The sequence below is a fragment of the Euwallacea similis genome, chromosome 17 (genome assembly GCF_039881205.1).
Source record: "Euwallacea similis isolate ESF13 chromosome 17, ESF131.1, whole genome shotgun sequence".
NCBI lineage: Eukaryota > Metazoa > Arthropoda > Insecta > Coleoptera > Curculionidae > Euwallacea > Euwallacea similis.
Window position 1 is genome coordinate 4,328,198 of NC_089625.1, and position 17,631 is coordinate 4,345,828.

The 17,631-nt window shown below is 34.9% G+C and overlaps 1 protein-coding gene across 2 annotated transcripts in view; it reads left to right on the forward strand.

The window, feature by feature from the left end:
• Positions 1–662: 662 nt before the first annotated feature.
• Positions 663–17,631, forward strand: part of LOC136414471 (visual system homeobox 2-like) — a 32,954-nt gene continuing 15,985 nt past the window's right edge. For both annotated transcript variants that reach the window (XM_066398508.1, XM_066398507.1), the window contains exons 1-4: positions 663–914; positions 3,195–3,367; positions 3,423–3,654; positions 9,846–9,902. In XM_066398508.1, the coding sequence (XP_066254605.1) occupies positions 875–914; positions 3,195–3,367; positions 3,423–3,654; positions 9,846–9,902 (502 nt within the window). In that variant the 5' untranslated portion in view covers positions 663–874. The remainder of the gene's footprint in view (positions 915–3,194; positions 3,368–3,422; positions 3,655–9,845; positions 9,903–17,631) is intronic.

Genomic DNA, 17,631 nt, shown 5'->3' on the forward strand with positions numbered 1-17,631 from the left:
AATTTAAAAGATTAGAGAATGATGAATGGTAGGTCATTAACACCATCATCATACCCACTGAGGATTGAGCCGACGCGCAGTAACAAACCTACTTAATATTCCCATGCATAGTTGACAGCACAAACAAAATCGATTTGACACCGAAATTAGACAAATTAAACTGTTGTTTTATGTCGCGTCCCTAAACCCCCAACTCGTCGAGCCAATTAATTATTCCCAATTATAATAATTGAACACATCATTACTAATTAAGCCGAATCTATTTGACGCCAAAAACAGAGCGATTGTGCCCCGTGTCCACACCGAAAACCCAACCTTAAATCCGGACTAAATAGGGTTGTTAGCGTTGCGTTAGCCAAGCTCCACCTTAACGCTTCCGGGGTGCGTTCCTAGATCAATTCCCCGACAAACCGAATGGTTTTTTGTCTCTGTCTAGCTCAACGGCGATGGGGAAATAAGCGAACGTATGCTAACGCAAACGGTAAACAATCAAGCGAGCTTGAGCTTCATGGCCGCTTCGGACTAGAGCGAAAATCGTGCTGCGCCATCGAAAACAAGAGTGCCGCGCTTTATTGGTTAAGGGGAAGCACCGCCTCCTTTGACAAACTTCTATTCAAACAGGAATATTAGGGAGTATCTTGTAGTCAATAGCCTCCCTACACTGGTATTTTTCCCTTTTGTATTAACTTCTCGCCTCAGTTTACGATGGGACACGACAGGAACGGTAGCTAGGGGGGTTATTAACGGTCACTTACATTTAATTTACCTCGCAAAAGACAGTAGTTTAGTGCGGCTATCAATCATAGTTCTCGATAATGGCTAATGGCTGAAGGTAGTGATAGTGAACAGCAGATAGTGACATTCAGTGCTCAATATGAACAATGAAATAGAAACAGCAGTAAAAAATTTTTCTGGTAAGTGTCTGGCGATTGAAAAATCGGTTTTTCATACAAGTTTGATTTTAAAATGTTCTCTACGTTTGGAATTTTTTTGGTGGAATTAAACGCATTATTTTCATTTGAAACTAACTTACAATATAATTTACCTTATACTAAGGGCTCAGATAAACATCCTTCAAATCGGATATATTCGAATAATACTTTTAAAATAGCTGAAGACACTTTCATGAAGTATATGTACTTTTGCTTTAAATTAATGACAAGAATTTCCCGGTATCAGTTAAGCCCGACGGCTCTTGCCGCCTCAACTAACTTGTATTTATATGGTCACCCGGTATAAACAGATTTTTCTAAACAGCCTGGATTCTGGAACTCTCAAATATTGGAGGGTCCAGCGTATTCAACGAGAATTTATTATTGTCTTTATTATCCTTTTTAATCTTTCCTTATCAGATTCCATTAAAATTTGCATATTCATTCCACGGAATCTGTTAGCTCCATTCAAATTCCCGTCGGATTTTTCTCTAGAAAAAAAGAAGAAAAGCTGAACATTAGCCCTTGTTTTCATGAAAAATTTCTTTCTGAGGAAAAATTAACAGTTACCAATTTATTGGTCGTAGTTTGAATACTACCAAGAAAACCAAATTGAAGAAGTAGGTTTCATAAATATGTAATAATTACTAAAATTACAAAGTGGAAATTTGCAAGAAAATCTGATTTGCGATCCTGCAATTTGCTATTGCAGATAGAAAAAAAATGAAATTCAGTATAAACAGTCACAAAATTCTTCTTATAATTTTGACTCTTCTTCAATCATTCATAATTACAACGGTATTTACTCATTGTCGTGATTATTACGTTATAATAACAATTATAAGTTGATCCGATCAAAATCTTATTATTATCATTATTTCAGTTATTACCTAATTATAAGGCAGTAATAACAAAAGTAATTTTGGTAAAAAATATTCAACAATTATGTGGATGTTTCATAGCAAATAGATAGCGTTTAAATATCTCAGTTGTGAAAATGTACTAGGTGATCTATTTTTCTTTTGTAGAAGATTTTATTCATATATGCTATGTCGAAAATTAATAATATGGCATTACTCTTTCAACTTGTTTTTTTACCGCCCCTGTAATTCCTTTAGAAAAACCCATCGTTGTTTACTTTTTAGTAAATAAAATTTTTTGTTTTTCCAAAGACTGATTTACATACATTTAAATGCTTTAAATAACTTAATCACTGAAAATTAATTAATTTTGAAACACAGCAACACAAATAATAATACAATAATAATACTAGATATGAATAACACGTAATTGACAAAACTTTTTTTTAATGAAACAAGGAATTAAAATTTAATTATAATTGGGAAGATGAAAAGGCACCAGACATCGAAAAAGTACCACCATCAATCTATATTTTTACAATAGGTTATTGTTTGTAATCGAATATTAGATTGAAGAATGCAGGTGTACAAATTTGCGATTTACAATAACTTAAAAAGTGCAGAAACCATGAAATAAAGCCGTTTTCAAAAATTCAGTTCACCACACGTCGTCATAAAACTTAATTTGTTGATTACACCACTGATCTGGATTCGAGCCACTGGACTTTTCACATTCAATTCGGAAGTTGCACCTAGACCATCATTTTTAGTTTGGTCAAGAGATCTTCGATACGACGCATAAATGATTCACAATTGTTTGTTTCCAGCCGGACATGGCGTTCCAGAGCGACCTTCGGCAAAAATGCCACAATAATTCCCAATGTTTAGCGACAATATACAAAACAGCATTTATTGGTGAAATAGGATGGTTAAGTATGGAAACACGATACATCGTTTGAAGTTAAATTTAATCGTCTTTCAGTACATTTCCTGATATACAGTGTATTTGGTTGAAAAATACTCTCTAAGCAGGTTTAGTGTCTAACATGTTAATGGTTGTAAATTTTGAGCTATCTTCCGTTTTCCATATGGGACAAATTCGTGGACCTCGCCAAAACAATCTAAAAAATTTCTGCTTCTTATGAATTCAAATCTCATTTTAATAGAAATTATTTCAAGAGCTTATTTTTAATTGAAAAAATGGAAATGTCAATTATTATTTCGAAAACCGCTGGAGATAGATTTAGGAACTATTGAGTAGAAATGATCAAAAGAAAATAGCGAACCTGAAGATGAAACTCTTTGACAATACAAAACAATGATTACTAAGATTTATTTATTGGAATGTATTTGAATGTCATTAATTTTGAGATCTAATATTAATGCTCTTGGCAACTTTCAGTGGATACGATACATGTGACGGCACCTAGCATCCTCAACAAGCCGTCGCAGACGATGCCTCAGAGATCTCCGTTCGCAATCCAGGAGTTACTGGGCTTAGGGGATTCGCAACATCATCGCTCACCCACCGCAGCGGTATCCGCTATTACCCCCAATGTTTACCCTCACCAAAAGGTGCGATGTCACAATTTTTAATTAAAACACTTCTAATATTGCTGATGGTACTTAGTACCAATTGCAAGCACCGACAGGGTTTCATCCTTCGGAGCATGGTTTCAGCCATCACCACATGACCATGGCCGCAAGCCGCATGGCCTATTTTAATGCTCAGGCCGCGGTAGCCGCGGCGTTTTTACCGCACGGAATAGCTGCGGCCGCGCAGATGAACGCTGCAGCGGGAGCGGGTCCCGGATCGGCCGCTGCGGTTTTAGGATTGGCTGGACATCAAACTCCTGGCTCAGGTAAATGCACTATGAATAAAGGTGGCCTGATGAGTAATCCAAATATATGCTATTCAAACTTATTAAAATAAATGTGGTTAGAAATTTAGCAAATCGTGTTAAATTTTGTTAGGAGTGTGCTAAATTTCTGAATGCTTAGCGTCTCCAATTGATATAATAAATATTTGATATTTATTATATTAATTGAATATTAATCTTCATCAATATTATCATGATTATTATCATCGTCATCAAATATCCGCACACGAGAATCGCATGTAGGGTTATAATCCACTGAAAAATTAGCATATAATTGGCAGTTAAAGTTAAACCCAGTACATTCCGAATAATTTAATCAACACACAAACTGGCGTGATACCGAGACTTCGTTCTCCACTTTAAAATCGACCGATCGCCTGGGCACCTCAGTTTGGCCCTTATCGCGTCCTTTTATAAAGGTCATTTTCGGCCAGGGACTCGGCGTCAGACTCTGTGGGGCACTGTTCTTTGTCTGCTTGTCACCACTGGATTAGGGCCGCATTCTTTAGGGAGAGAAGTAATAATATGTCCCGCTATACGTATAGTGCGAAAAATTATGTCTCTAATATTAACGCGATCTCTATGTTAAGCCCTTTGTACTCTTATCTCCGAGATATATGCGATGAGAAAAATGACAAATATTACACGTTTTCGATTAATATACAAGAATATAACGATGCGAAAATCAGCTCTATAAAGTATTTTCAAAAAATACATTCACAACAAATTTGATGAAAATTCGAAAATAATATCAACCAATTCAAAAATTAGAGACATTTCTGGTAATTGAAAAATAACAAAACAAAGAACAAATTAATAGAAAAAAACAATTCTGAAACGTTAAGAGTTACAAAATGGGAAACAGTTTTGCGGATTTGGAGAGCGATATATTTCCACGTAAGTGCTGAACATTGAACATTAGTAAAAACAAAATCTCTTCTCACATAATGATTTATTATTAAAACAGCAACGGGTGCAAACAAGCATAAAAGGTTTGGCACTTTCGCAGGTAGCCAAGCTTGGCAAGTTAGTTATTTCCGAACACCTCGCCATTCAGCGGTTTGAAAAGAGTAAACGGTGCGGCGAACGAAGACTGAACGAAAGGGCTCAGGAAATGTCGACCCCCCGCTACCCCTCCACCCCTGCGCTTGACATGTACTGCCTGCTTTTCACACGTTTTAAATGCGACGACGAAACGGTCTTATACACCGCGAACATCACCTGATGAATAGCCATAGTATGGGAATTAGAATGAGAGTTAGTTTTTAAAGTAAAGACCTGCCAATTTCAAAAGTTTCTCAGTTTTTTCCTTTCTCATTCTTTCTTTTTTTTATTTTGAGCCGTGGCCTCCTTATAAATATGTTTAACAACCACATTTAACTTCTATTCGTAAAACACATACATACAGGATGTCCATTCCTGGAACTTAACCATGACAATTTCGATAATCTTAAAAGATACGAGGTCGGTTAAATCGAGACGAAAATGCGCAATTTGAAGTTTACGAATACGGCATATCAAAATTTGGAAAATTCCAATAACATTCGCAGGTATTCGAAAAAAAAGTTTTATTTTTTCCTCGGCTTATTTAACGAATTAATTCAAAATTCTTCACATTTCATTAATGCAACTTTTCTTCTTTTACCGTCTAGCCATCTCATATGTGAAATCTGACGTTTCGATTTTCGGCAACCATCATCAACTTTGTTTTTTCTTATGGGGGTCACCTTAAATTTTTACATTTTTTTATTTAGCTTGTTTCTAAGTACAAAGATGCATTACATTTTAAGGTCCAGTCTTGAAATTTGGTGCCACTATCAAACATCCAGTTTCTGAAAAGTAAAACAGAAAAATTGTAATAATAGTAGTGAATAAAATTAATCATTTGAATTAAATCGCTAAGTTTAAAGAAAGAAAATGTTTCTCCAAAATTAATGTTTTTCGACTATGTACCTCTGGCAATTATCGGAATTATTCAAATTGTAAAACAGCATATTTTTTCACTCAAAATTGCACAAGTTTAACTTCCTATCTTTTATGGTTTTCGAGATTCTCATAGCGGAGCTCCAGCAACGGACACCCTGCATAGAGATTCTATAAGTTGAATCTAATAATCATTTTTTTTAATCAAACAATTACTAAGTAATATACATATTTTGCGAATGCCACCAATTTTGTTAAAATCTTAAAAGATGACTTAAAAAGCATAATTCAACAAGTATATCCGAACAAGCAAAGTCTCAAAATTCCAGAAACACAATAAGCCATACCTCGACGACATCTGGAAGTGTGAAAATTGCGCGAGGGCGCACCTAATTCGGAATTTCATTTGCAGCTCGCCAGGTCGCAAATCAGGAAAGGGGTAATTTCACAACCGACTCGCCTAAATTAACACCGCTACCGGAGAAACTACGTTAACGTTATTACGCCACGGTTATTAACACCCGTTTTAGATCCCCAAAATCGGATTAAGCGACTCAATTAGGATGCATTTTTCCTTTCCTTGACTGAAAATTATTTCTTTGTTTTTTTTTTTTAATTTGATTCGAGTTATTCCTCTATGACAGTACACATTACATCATAATTAAAATAGAGGTATTATTTATTTTCTGCTAAAAATAGTTAATGCTTGGAATTATTAGAATTTTTTTATACTAGAAATGGAGCAAAAAATTGGATTCAATTTTGAATTATTGTGAATCAACCTTAACACGTGAAATAAATTGTTAAAAGAAAAAACTTATCGATCTTTGGACGGAGTGATTGTAAAATTATTCGTGGGTGCGTAAATGCACCCATTTCAAAAACCAAAAAAACAAGTTTTTTTTAAAGCCATTTATTCCATAGATTGACTTATTCCAAACTTAAATTTTTGTTGCTATCCGATATAATGTGCTGCTTCCAGCAGGGCTTAATTGATATGTGTTTATTGATTGGTGTTTCTGCACTTCCATCAATTAATATCGATTGCCAGTTTTACTAATTACGACACTTTAGACACGTCTCATTAGAGCCACAAAGGAAGGAAGAACAATGGCATAGGTATATGCTTGTTACCGTCTCCACAAGACGGTGTTTGTCAAGATGACGATAGATTTTCATTGTCAAGATAAAATCGTCGACAAATTAATTATCCACTTACGTTTCCGTTTATTTTTTTTTAACGAATTAATAATACACGTACGCCCGCGGCTGTCACTCACTCTACCTGTACTAATTTGACATAATTAAGGTTGGAAAATGGTGTGTAGAAATTGCCTAATCACGTTACCGTTGCTGCACGGTCGGGTCGTTCTTTGCAAACGGTTACTTCGCGGTGCGCAGAAACGTTTAGGAAAGATTATGTGCAAATTACAAAACAGTACAAAATTCTTATAGCAGAATTTACGGTTATTAACTGTTGAAGAGAACAATAACTCTATATGGTGCAAAATGCTTTATTTAGTGCTAAAATTGTTAAAAAGTAATTCCTCATGTTTTAAAACGAAAGCGTATTAATAAAACCCTTGATATCTTATATGATATAAAGCATTTTCGTATAGTACAGGGTATTTAAAATTGGATTCACATTATCTGGGATTTCGAACACGGTAAAACATGAAAAATTGCCTAAAAATATTCTTAATTTTAGCTTTTAAAGCGGAACATTACTGGCCACAAAGTGTTGCTCAAATTTGAAATACTCTGTACATCGTCTGAAAACACAACTTTTACCATGGTCTCTTCTTTGCTTGTAATTGGACTGACACTGAATTATCAATTAGTCCGGTCTTCGGATAATGTCGTAATGAGCTATTTGATCCTCATTAGGCACGCATCCTGTTGGCAACGTTGCTGCTTCTATCGGCTATAATTTTATAATAATTATTGTTAATTATTATGAGCCCCATTTAGGTGAAATGGAGGCGCGCGCTTATTAGCTTCGTTATACTTGCTATGTGATTGTAGGTGCATGGGGAGATGCATAGACATTTATGCACATTTCCTTAAGCGAATCGCTAAATTTACTCAGTTTATATACACCAAAATAAGGCATAAGGTTTAAGACTTAACTTAAAATATTAAACGCTTAAGGAATAAGGGACAAGAAAGTCGCCAATTTTTATCTTTAAACGATATTCTTATTTAACTTTTGGCAGTTTCCATTTTCATGTAAAACACACAAACATAATAAGAAATCAATAAAGGTTTATAATTGATTTTATCCAAGGCTCATCTCCAATGTTTTCTTTTACCTTCTGACAGTATTTCCACATCTATCCTTAAATTTGGTTGGTTTTAAGGATATAATATAATATTATTCCTTATTCTGCTTTCTAAACAATCTAGATGATGTTATACCTAAAGCTTTATTCTTATGTCTTTTTCCAGCGTATAAACCCACCATTAATGTCTTGAAGATGGTTTCAAAATGAACAAAATCTCGATAAAGGGTATTTATAAAAAGAGATTGAAAGAGGTCCTTGTGGCTCGGGGAGAAGTACAACACACGATCCTCTGACACCTATCTGAAGAGGTTTCGAGGGCCTCGGGTAACCGGATGAAATGCTTGACAATATCTTGGAGGTCGAGCCGGTTTTGTTGTTTTTCAGTTCAGTTCAAAAAATATTTTTTATTACCGATGAGAAGTCAATTCTATTTCTGTTAAATTTCGTATACATAAATATATGGCAAATTGAGATATCTCAAAGGAATCGTTACCAATAAGAATAATTAATGAAGACATTACATTTACTTAACATTTACCGCGGACTATTAAAATTCCTTACCCGAGACGAATTAAGTCCCGAAGAAATACTTTAATTTAATTCTCAAATTGAAACGGTCCCGAACAGAGACGCGTCGCGAACGTTTTCGCAAAGTCACAAAAGGCGGAAAATAAACTAATTTATGTAAGTAGCGCTCCCCTAATGAAGAAAGCCCCGCCCTTTTGGTTCCAAAGTTTTTTGGCGTTGCCAAGTTTTAAATTGTATCTGAACTAAGCTGATTTTTAATAATTTTCAACTTTCAATTGCTGAGAGTTTTATTTTGTGATTATGATAAAGAAAAAAAACAGTCATGTTTTACGATTTCCTCTAACTTCTGATTTATTTTCTGCGAAAAATTGTTTAAGTTCGAAAAAAAAAAGAACAATTAAACAGTCATATTTTACGATATCCTCCAAATTTAAATTTGGCAACGCAGTAACAAATCCGGGATGAAGCCATTCGGAAACAAAGGAAGCGACCGGAACGCGTAATTAAGCCAAAAATGTTAAGAATCCCGACTTCTTGATTAAATGCAGTTTTACGGCCGACCCGCCTACTTTGCCGAGATGAATAACTTTAATTAAATCCTCCCGTTTTATTGTGTTGACCTGCCTCAGAATTAACTTTCTGCGACCCGCTGCTTTCCATATAAGAATGAATCATCCAGCTGTACTTTTTCATAATACACCATCACTGAACAGATATCAGATATGCACCAGATCCATTGTGAAGCTGAATAAAACCCAAAATGCCTCCTCACTTTTTCTATTGTGGCGAGATGTGTGTGTTAAACGAAATCGTTGACAGCCACTTAACATAGGTGTAAAGAGGCATAATGGCCCATTAATAGACACGAGGAAGTAGCGTTCAATTCATGAGATTACCGGATTAGAAAGAAGGCAGGGGGCCCACAACACCGCAGTAACTCGATACTTTTATTGGGATGCCGGAGATGTCTTATATAAACTCTCACGACGGACTCTTGCACCTAAATTGCATTTTAGAATGAAAAACGGCACACGGCTTATTTTCATCAGAAAAAAAATGAACCAACCTGACTGAACCTACATGAACCAAAATCTCTTGGCGATAACTAAAAAATAATAAAGGTGACTTTCGCGTATTCTCAGCTCTATCGATTTAAAAATATTTTGACCGCACCAAGAAATGGCCCTTTTATAGAGTTGAGATTTACGGATAATGGGCCATATTCAAGGCTTTATGCCGAAATAGGTGTAATCCTATATTCTCTAACGATGTACGGCCTCTATGGACTTCACAATAGTTTCGAGTCAAAACATTTAAGTTTAGTGGATTATCTGATCCGTCTCGTTGGGACAAGCAGCGTTTTTATACTCGTAAAGATTTTATGATTATTTTTTCAGCATACCCACAACACATTAATTCTGCTTAACTTAATTCCAGGTCTGGCGCAGTTCAAAAACTCATTTAGTTCCTCCAGTCCTGGATCATGTTTATCAGGTGAGTACCGTTTTTTCGTGTGCAACGAACAAAACCGCAGAAAAGCGAATAATGCATTCACGCGATCGAACTGATTAAGTAATGATTAATTAATTAGTAAGCAGACGAACACTTTGCCAAGAATTGGGAATAAGTGCTCAGGCCCTGTTTAATTGCAAACCGAAGTGACAATTACGACAGTTTCTCTCCGCTAATACGGTAATGTTATAATTGGAAGCTCCGGGCGATGGGTCCCGGCTTTTGTTCCAACTTCCATGGAGGAGTTTTCGCCGATCAGTGTGACTTTCAAATGGAAGATTAAAGCGAAAGTGGAGCAATTACTATGTATACCGCAAATAATAATTATCATAAACATGAGGAACTTCAATTGCTACGCACTGTTAATAATAAATCAGTAACACAATTTCATGCACAAATTCTGAATTTAAAACGCTACGAGCGCATAATTGATTAAACCAAAGGACGGCGTATAAAATGTCCCCAAAAATTGCAACTTTTTGCCACTATTTAACCAAGCTTGATTCTTGAATAGCAATAGGGACCGCACGTAACAGAAATACTCCCTGTATTGGTGTTAATTTTTAATACAGTAAATTGGCTTTATCTTCTGATTTAAGTGGTAATATAGTCATGTTGAAAATATTTTATTTGCTTGTCCTCCATAGACATTCATAAGTTTCCTGGTTAGTTTTTAACATTCTTCAAAATCCTTCAGAAAGATGTAAGTCATATAGTTTATTTATCCATTCATTATAAGAATGGTGAACACACTTCAAAAAAACATCCTGTATATACTGTATATACAAGATTCAGATTCCCTCATTAAAACTGAGGTCTGGATTTACGTATTGCAGAATAACACTTTTTTTGCTCGATACGGTAATCAAATTTAAAAGTTTTGTCGTTTCATAACTCCAAAAATTAATATTTATGATGTGTATCTATACGAAGCACGGATCGTCCCTTTATCTGCGTAAAATGTAGCAAAATTAAACTGGTTAAAGCCCTTTGTCGTCGTGCCAACACTTGCTAAATGGCTGCGAAATAATCCAATTATGATAATGTACACGTCCAACTTGTCGCCGAGCCGAACACTTATTTCATTTTCCGCTACATTTACTTTTACAACGCGATTTGTTTGCTTTTTTAATGTTGGCAAGAACAGAAACATCGATTTAAAAAGGTTTGATCAATGAATGACAGACCTTGGGGTAATTTCAATTGAACTTGTCAAAAGGTCTATATGTATAAAAGCGGAAACACGCTTTTTTAAATTCACTTCTCCACGAGAAAATAAACTAAAATCTTGAAATTTTGCGGTTAAGGACAATTCAGTGTGATGTGTCAGCTGCCATACACCGCGTATCTCTATAGAAAAATACTTATCGCACACATATGTATATATGTATATACATATATTCGTATATGAATGTATGTGTGCGATACTCCCTGAAAAGGGCGGTCAGCCGGGCCAGGTTTCCAGGAATTGGGGGGTAATTTACTTGGCGCGTTGTTTCACGTCCGAAAGGATCCATTGCGGGCGTGTGTGAGTGGAAACTGGAAAATATTCGGCCTGTTTGCGCACGACACCGCTCATTAGTCGATCGATAGTTCACTGGGTTTTTCGATTCACCCTACCACTAAGCCAATTTCAAGCCTTCTTTCAATGTGATCATGCACATAATGCAAGTTCTAATACCTAAATATGACTTGAATTTCAATTTATCTTTTTTGTTTTTTTTTTTGGTATTTTTAACGTTTACGCAGAAATAGCTATAATTAATGTGAACTAAGAAATAAAATTACAAAATGAAAACTTATAAGAGAACCTGCTGCGCCGTTTGCAATTGATTATTTTAAATACGTAGATATTGAAATTCATCATAAATAGTCACAAAATAAGGCAGATAATTGAAAAAAATTAATCAAAAAATTAGATTTAGTTTTGAAATGTAAGCCAAAATCAATATACGGAATAAATGGATAACAAATTTAATCATTTTTGAACGGAGCGATTAGAAAGATAAAAAACGAACGTCCATACGAATCCATACCAATATGTTAATAGTTATCAAAAAATGTTGAAAACGTTTTCCCACAGACTCTCCACAAAAATTCCATCAGCAACAAATTAATTGAAATTGATGGGTAATCGTCGCACCATGAAAAATTAGTATTTGTGTAATCTGTAAATCACAAAAGGGGCCCCTAATCGAATATAAAGCCACCCCAGGACTGTAAGTATATTCCGGATGGATGCCGGGTCAATGCTTTAGGGAATTGGGAGTAGAAATTAACAAATATGAGGGTGGTGATTATATGATTAATGATGTGTGATCATAATTATATGTCGTGACCTCTTAGTTGAAACCTTCAGAAAATTAATCTTACAGGATATTAATAAAATCTACTAAACCGCTTACACAAACACTCAAAACAGCAAATTTTAAAAATATTTTTAGAGCTTTTGGAACGTTGGCTCAAATTTTGGAAACACCTTGACCGAATTTTTTACGGTTTTTATTTCAGTTTAATGGCTTAATCGAATTCTTTCTGCACTATAAGGTTGAGCCGTGATTAATTATAGTTATGATTTTTTAACAAGAAACTATATATTATTAAATATTTTGAATTACTCGTTAATACGTTGAAGCTAAATGTAATTTGTTTCCATCAGCCTCAAGTAAACTTACTCGCATATTATATTTCTCATAATTATTAAATTTTAAAATTTTTCAACTTTTCAATTATAGAGAAACGTATCTAGACTTTAATATTAATCGGTTAAATAAATAACGTAAAGAATTAATTCCATTATTCATAGCTACAATTTATACAGCGTATGATGAGGGAAAAATTATATGACTGTTAAAAGATTTGATTCCATATGTTCTGTAAATTTTATTCGAAACTTAAAAAAACATATTTCTAAGAACATTTTATATTCAAATAAATACTTTATATATGTATGATATATATTACAACATAATTTGAATAAAATTTTTTTATTGTTGTTTTATTATATTGTTAATAATTTTAGGAGTTTTTTAAAAATTATATCTAAGCATCTCAATATACGCTCTTTTTCTTTTTTTTATTGGGAGTGTAGTACCTGTAGTAGGTATCCTTTCGGTAATATATTTTTTTTAGAATTATTAAAGGTAGGTATAAATGATAAGATAATGGATAGAAAAATTGGTGTTCGTTCAATAACAATAATGAAAACAAAGAAGTGAACGAATTTTCCAACCAATTGGTCCAAATCCTAACTCTTTCTCTCGCTCTCTCCCTCTCCCTCTCTCTTTCTCTCTCTCTCTCTCTATCCCTTTAAAAATGGGTTCGAAAACTTCTCGCTAGTCGTTATGTTCCTTTTTATCCTCCTCTAAACGAAACTAAGCTATTATACGCTTTCGCCCGATTAAGTCGCGCTAACAGCCTGTTAAATCCTAATAATTACGTTTTTCAAAAGGCTTTTTACGTCTGTTACTTCAGAGGCCCGAAATAAGGAGATTTGCCTTTCTAACAAGATATTATTACTGAGTTTTTACAAGCAAAAACTTTGCAAATTCCCTATACCAGTGGCGTTTCAAGTCAAAACCTTCGTGTAGGTTCTCTATACGAGAAAAGTAAAGTAAAATAATTTCATAAATAGACAAAAAAGTTCCTAATTTGAACAGAGAATTTGAATTTCCAAGTAGCTAGTGATGCATAACGAAAAAATATGAGGTGATACCAAAAGGCACCTCATCTCAGAAAAAGTTGTGTAGAATCCAAATCCTACTGTGTCTTCATAATTTTAACTTAACATCTAAAGAACTAAACCAATTCTGTTTACATTGATCTGAAATTGCATTTTTTACTTTTTATTGGCAAAGCCGTAGGTCACGGAATTTTGATTTGATCTCCATGTATTTCTTTTACGCATCATGACGTAAGAAGAAACATATCAAAATCAAATTTTCATGACCTATCGGTTTGCAAATAATTGTTTTTTTTTTAATTTGCCGTTAGCCTAGACTTTTTTTAAGGAATCAATATTTTTTTAATTAAGCAAAATTGTTGGGAATAATCTTTGATCATTTCATTATCATCCCGAAATGCTTGTTGAACAATTTAGATGTCAATTAGGCTTACGGCGGCGCAAATATATTTGTAAAAATCCAAGTGGAGGCCAATATGGCCGCCGATTCGGGGGAGCGGGACCTCATAATGAGCTTCGCTGCGGGGGAAACGGGCGGCACTCGCCCCCCACTGAGAAGGGCTGGCTCTGTTTTGCCGAAGAGGGTGCCAGTGGCAGCGCCGGCAAAGAAATACAAACCACTGCAGAAAATATGTAATTATAGAAAGGCGCATGAAAACTTCATGTTTGTTTTTTATACTCATCTCCCTTTTGCACTTCTCAAGAAGAAGGCAAAAAAAAACCAAAATATGTTAGCATTATAATGGCTTACCCTTTTAATAGTAATAAAATATGGGATAATACGTATACTCATATATTATGCATACATCAATTTTTCATACTTATGTTCCCTATTTCAATCCAGTATAAGTGATTTAACGCTTCTGGTTTTCAGGCATTTAAACTGCGAATTTTCCTGTAGATAGCAGACATTTAAAACTACATTTTCCCGTAAAAAAAGCAGCGGCGGAACGTGTTTTCTAAACCTAAAGTATTTTAGTTTATTTCTCATACCCCCTTGGAGGAGCAAATTTTCAAAAAAGAAAATATTCGAAATAACTAATGTACTGTTCTATACAGAAACAGAGTTGTAACTCTAAATCAGCGGTAGATAGAGCTACGCGGCGTATGACAGCCAACATATCACACTAAATTTGTTTTAGTGAGCATCCAATATTAATTTGTATATAAATTCCTGTATTGTATGGAAACGTTTGGATTATAAAAACAAGGAACGTTATATTTTTTTAATACATATCTATTTTGATAACATATTCATAATTTAAACATTTTCCTGTAGTAAAAGAGCTTTTGGGCATTATCCAAATTTCCATTTTTATAATACAGACATCAATCGACACGGACCGTGCCGAATAAGCCGCCCTCTCAAGGGATTCGCCCTTTTCAAAAATTAAAGTATCTCGGGCAATAAAAGAAATTGATTATCCCCAAACATCTGTAAGAGTGGTCGGGGTAACTACCCCTAACTAAAGCCCTCTCCGAGCATCCCATGGGACAGACTTAACGCTCGATTAGAACCGGACTGGGATGTAATACACTCTTCGGCAATTTTCGAACATTTGCTGGGCAAATAAATTGAATTAGGTGGCAAACAGAATAAAGTGCGCTGAAACCTGAGATAGTTAGAGATGGGTGTCAATTCCCTGATACACGAAAATTCTGTTAATATCTAGTGGAAACTGATTGAATAAAAAATTTGTTTTCTGGGAGAAATAGTTGGAATTTATGAAATAATGCGAATTCAAATTTAGTTAGAGAAAGGACACTGTTGAACCAGGTGCACTTATGCACCTGTAAGAAATGATTTTTCAGTCATTCTGTCCTAAAATGGGGAATATTTTCAATCCATTCACTTCATATGTTGACTTTAATTCACACTTTAAAGCCAAATCTTTTTTTTTTTACTTAATTTCGTCAATTACCTGCTTTAATGTTGTAATTATTTATGCTGAATTGCCTTATCGCAAAGCAGATTTGTTTGCATTCTGAAATTTTATTACTTCTGCGTAAACGCTAAAAATACCAAACTTAAGTTACAATTGACTTAGCCAAAAGTTATAGATTACGTTAGGGGTAAATTTATCAAACCGCCCTAAATTCGGATTTTTATATCCCGTTTTGGTCTAGCTGCAACCCCGAAAAGCAATCAAATAATCCCCAAACATGTTGACACAATTAAATTTGGAGGATCTCCCGCTGAGAAATTTACAAGCTTAGCCGGTCATAAATTTCCGTGATTGGATGTTATGGCCGCATTACCAATATTACGGACAGATGAAGCCACCACAATTTACTACTTTTGTTTTGGGGGAGGGGGGAGGGGTCTTTGTGGATTGAGGATGAAGGACGTGTTCGACTATTAATACTTCAACGATATAGCAAACGCAATAAAGTTGTTTATCGAAAGCCCTGATGGAAATGGAGTTTTCATAGCAGCTAAAGTTGTTATTTTCGCCAATGAAACATACAAAATTGATGGAGACAAAAAGCAAAGCACATGACTGTGACAAATACTTACAATTTAAAAATCCTAATGCAAAGCGTATTCAGACGAAAAAAACCTTAAATAAATCGTATAAGATTTAGTTTAGTAACTGTTGTTTTTTTGGTTCTAAAATTCCAGCCTTTTACATAATATTCAGGCAGAAAAAACCTTCTCTCTCATGGAATACCTTACCCATACCTATTTTTTAAAACAACCACCAATAAATCCCAATTATTTACTACTTACTGTGTAAACATCTGTCAACAGTCCACCCATTTCGCTTCGAACCTGTCATTACACATTGTGATTAAAATACCAGGTCTTGCTCAAATGGGATCCAATTGAAAGCCTTACAATGGATACCGAATACTACACCGTGCCTGCGTAGGAAACTAATAAAAATAAGGGCAGGCACCAAAAAGGTTTTTATTTACGGTTTGAAGGTGCACGCCCATGGCGAAGGGGGAAGGGTTAAAAGCAGCTGAAATTAGTTTGTCATTTAAAACTTGAATGTTTGGTGATAAGAAAAGAGTGCTGACGGAAGCTCCAATAAGCAACTTTCTGAATTGAACCAATCATGAGCTATTGAAAACTGTCATTGATATGGATGCACATATACATTCGAAAATAAAGTGTTGAACGGAGTCGATAAAATTAATTAGCGATATACTTATAGGCCACTTTAACCACCATAACTAATTAATGGTGGTTTTAAATGTCAAGTGCCCGTATAAACAGACGAAACGCCTATAAAAACAAACTGGCGGAAGCACCTTTGTGAAACTTTACACTGGCGCCAGCATGTCCTTGTTACAATTTTTGTCACTTGTCATAACAGTCTCAAAGTGACAAACTTAGTTTGGTTACAGGGAGGTGAGACAAAACGTGCTATGAAGCAGTTTGTACTGTATACGCATTTGAAATTCGGTAAAAAAAATTAACCGATAACAAACCCTGTCAAGGAACCGTGAATGTAAAATCTACTCCCTATAAAATCGTGTCTCGTCGGCTGCTTCTCGACTTAAATGAAAGAAAACCACCCCAGAAAATATCTTACTTTTTACCCCGCGAACACAAAACAGTCCTCCCCGTTCAGTTACCCTCTTTGAGAAAACTAAAAAGAAGAAGTATTAATTTCGTCCGGTGTACGTCTATATTCTGCGTTGGCTTTCGTCGGAATTACTTTAGAAATCCAGAGGGTAGAAAAGAAAAAGTTTAGGTTACACCGGGGGCGAATTTTCCTTGTTCGGAGCTTTTGCGAAATCGAACCTCGTCTTTATTTTTGCTAATCAGTGCGGTTTCCGGGGCATTGATATTTTGGATGTCTTGTGTGAGTTATATACATACATGGACGCATGAAGAAGGTTTTGTTTTGAGCTTTGAAAGGAGGTATAGGTACCTACATTGCAATCTCATTCAGCTTATACGAAGACAATTTTCCAATTACAAATAAGTAGGGCTTAATCTCTCTAAAATAGCAATTTATATACATAGCTGCCGCAAAAGAGAGGCTTAAACCTAAAGGGAAATAATATAGGTTTAAA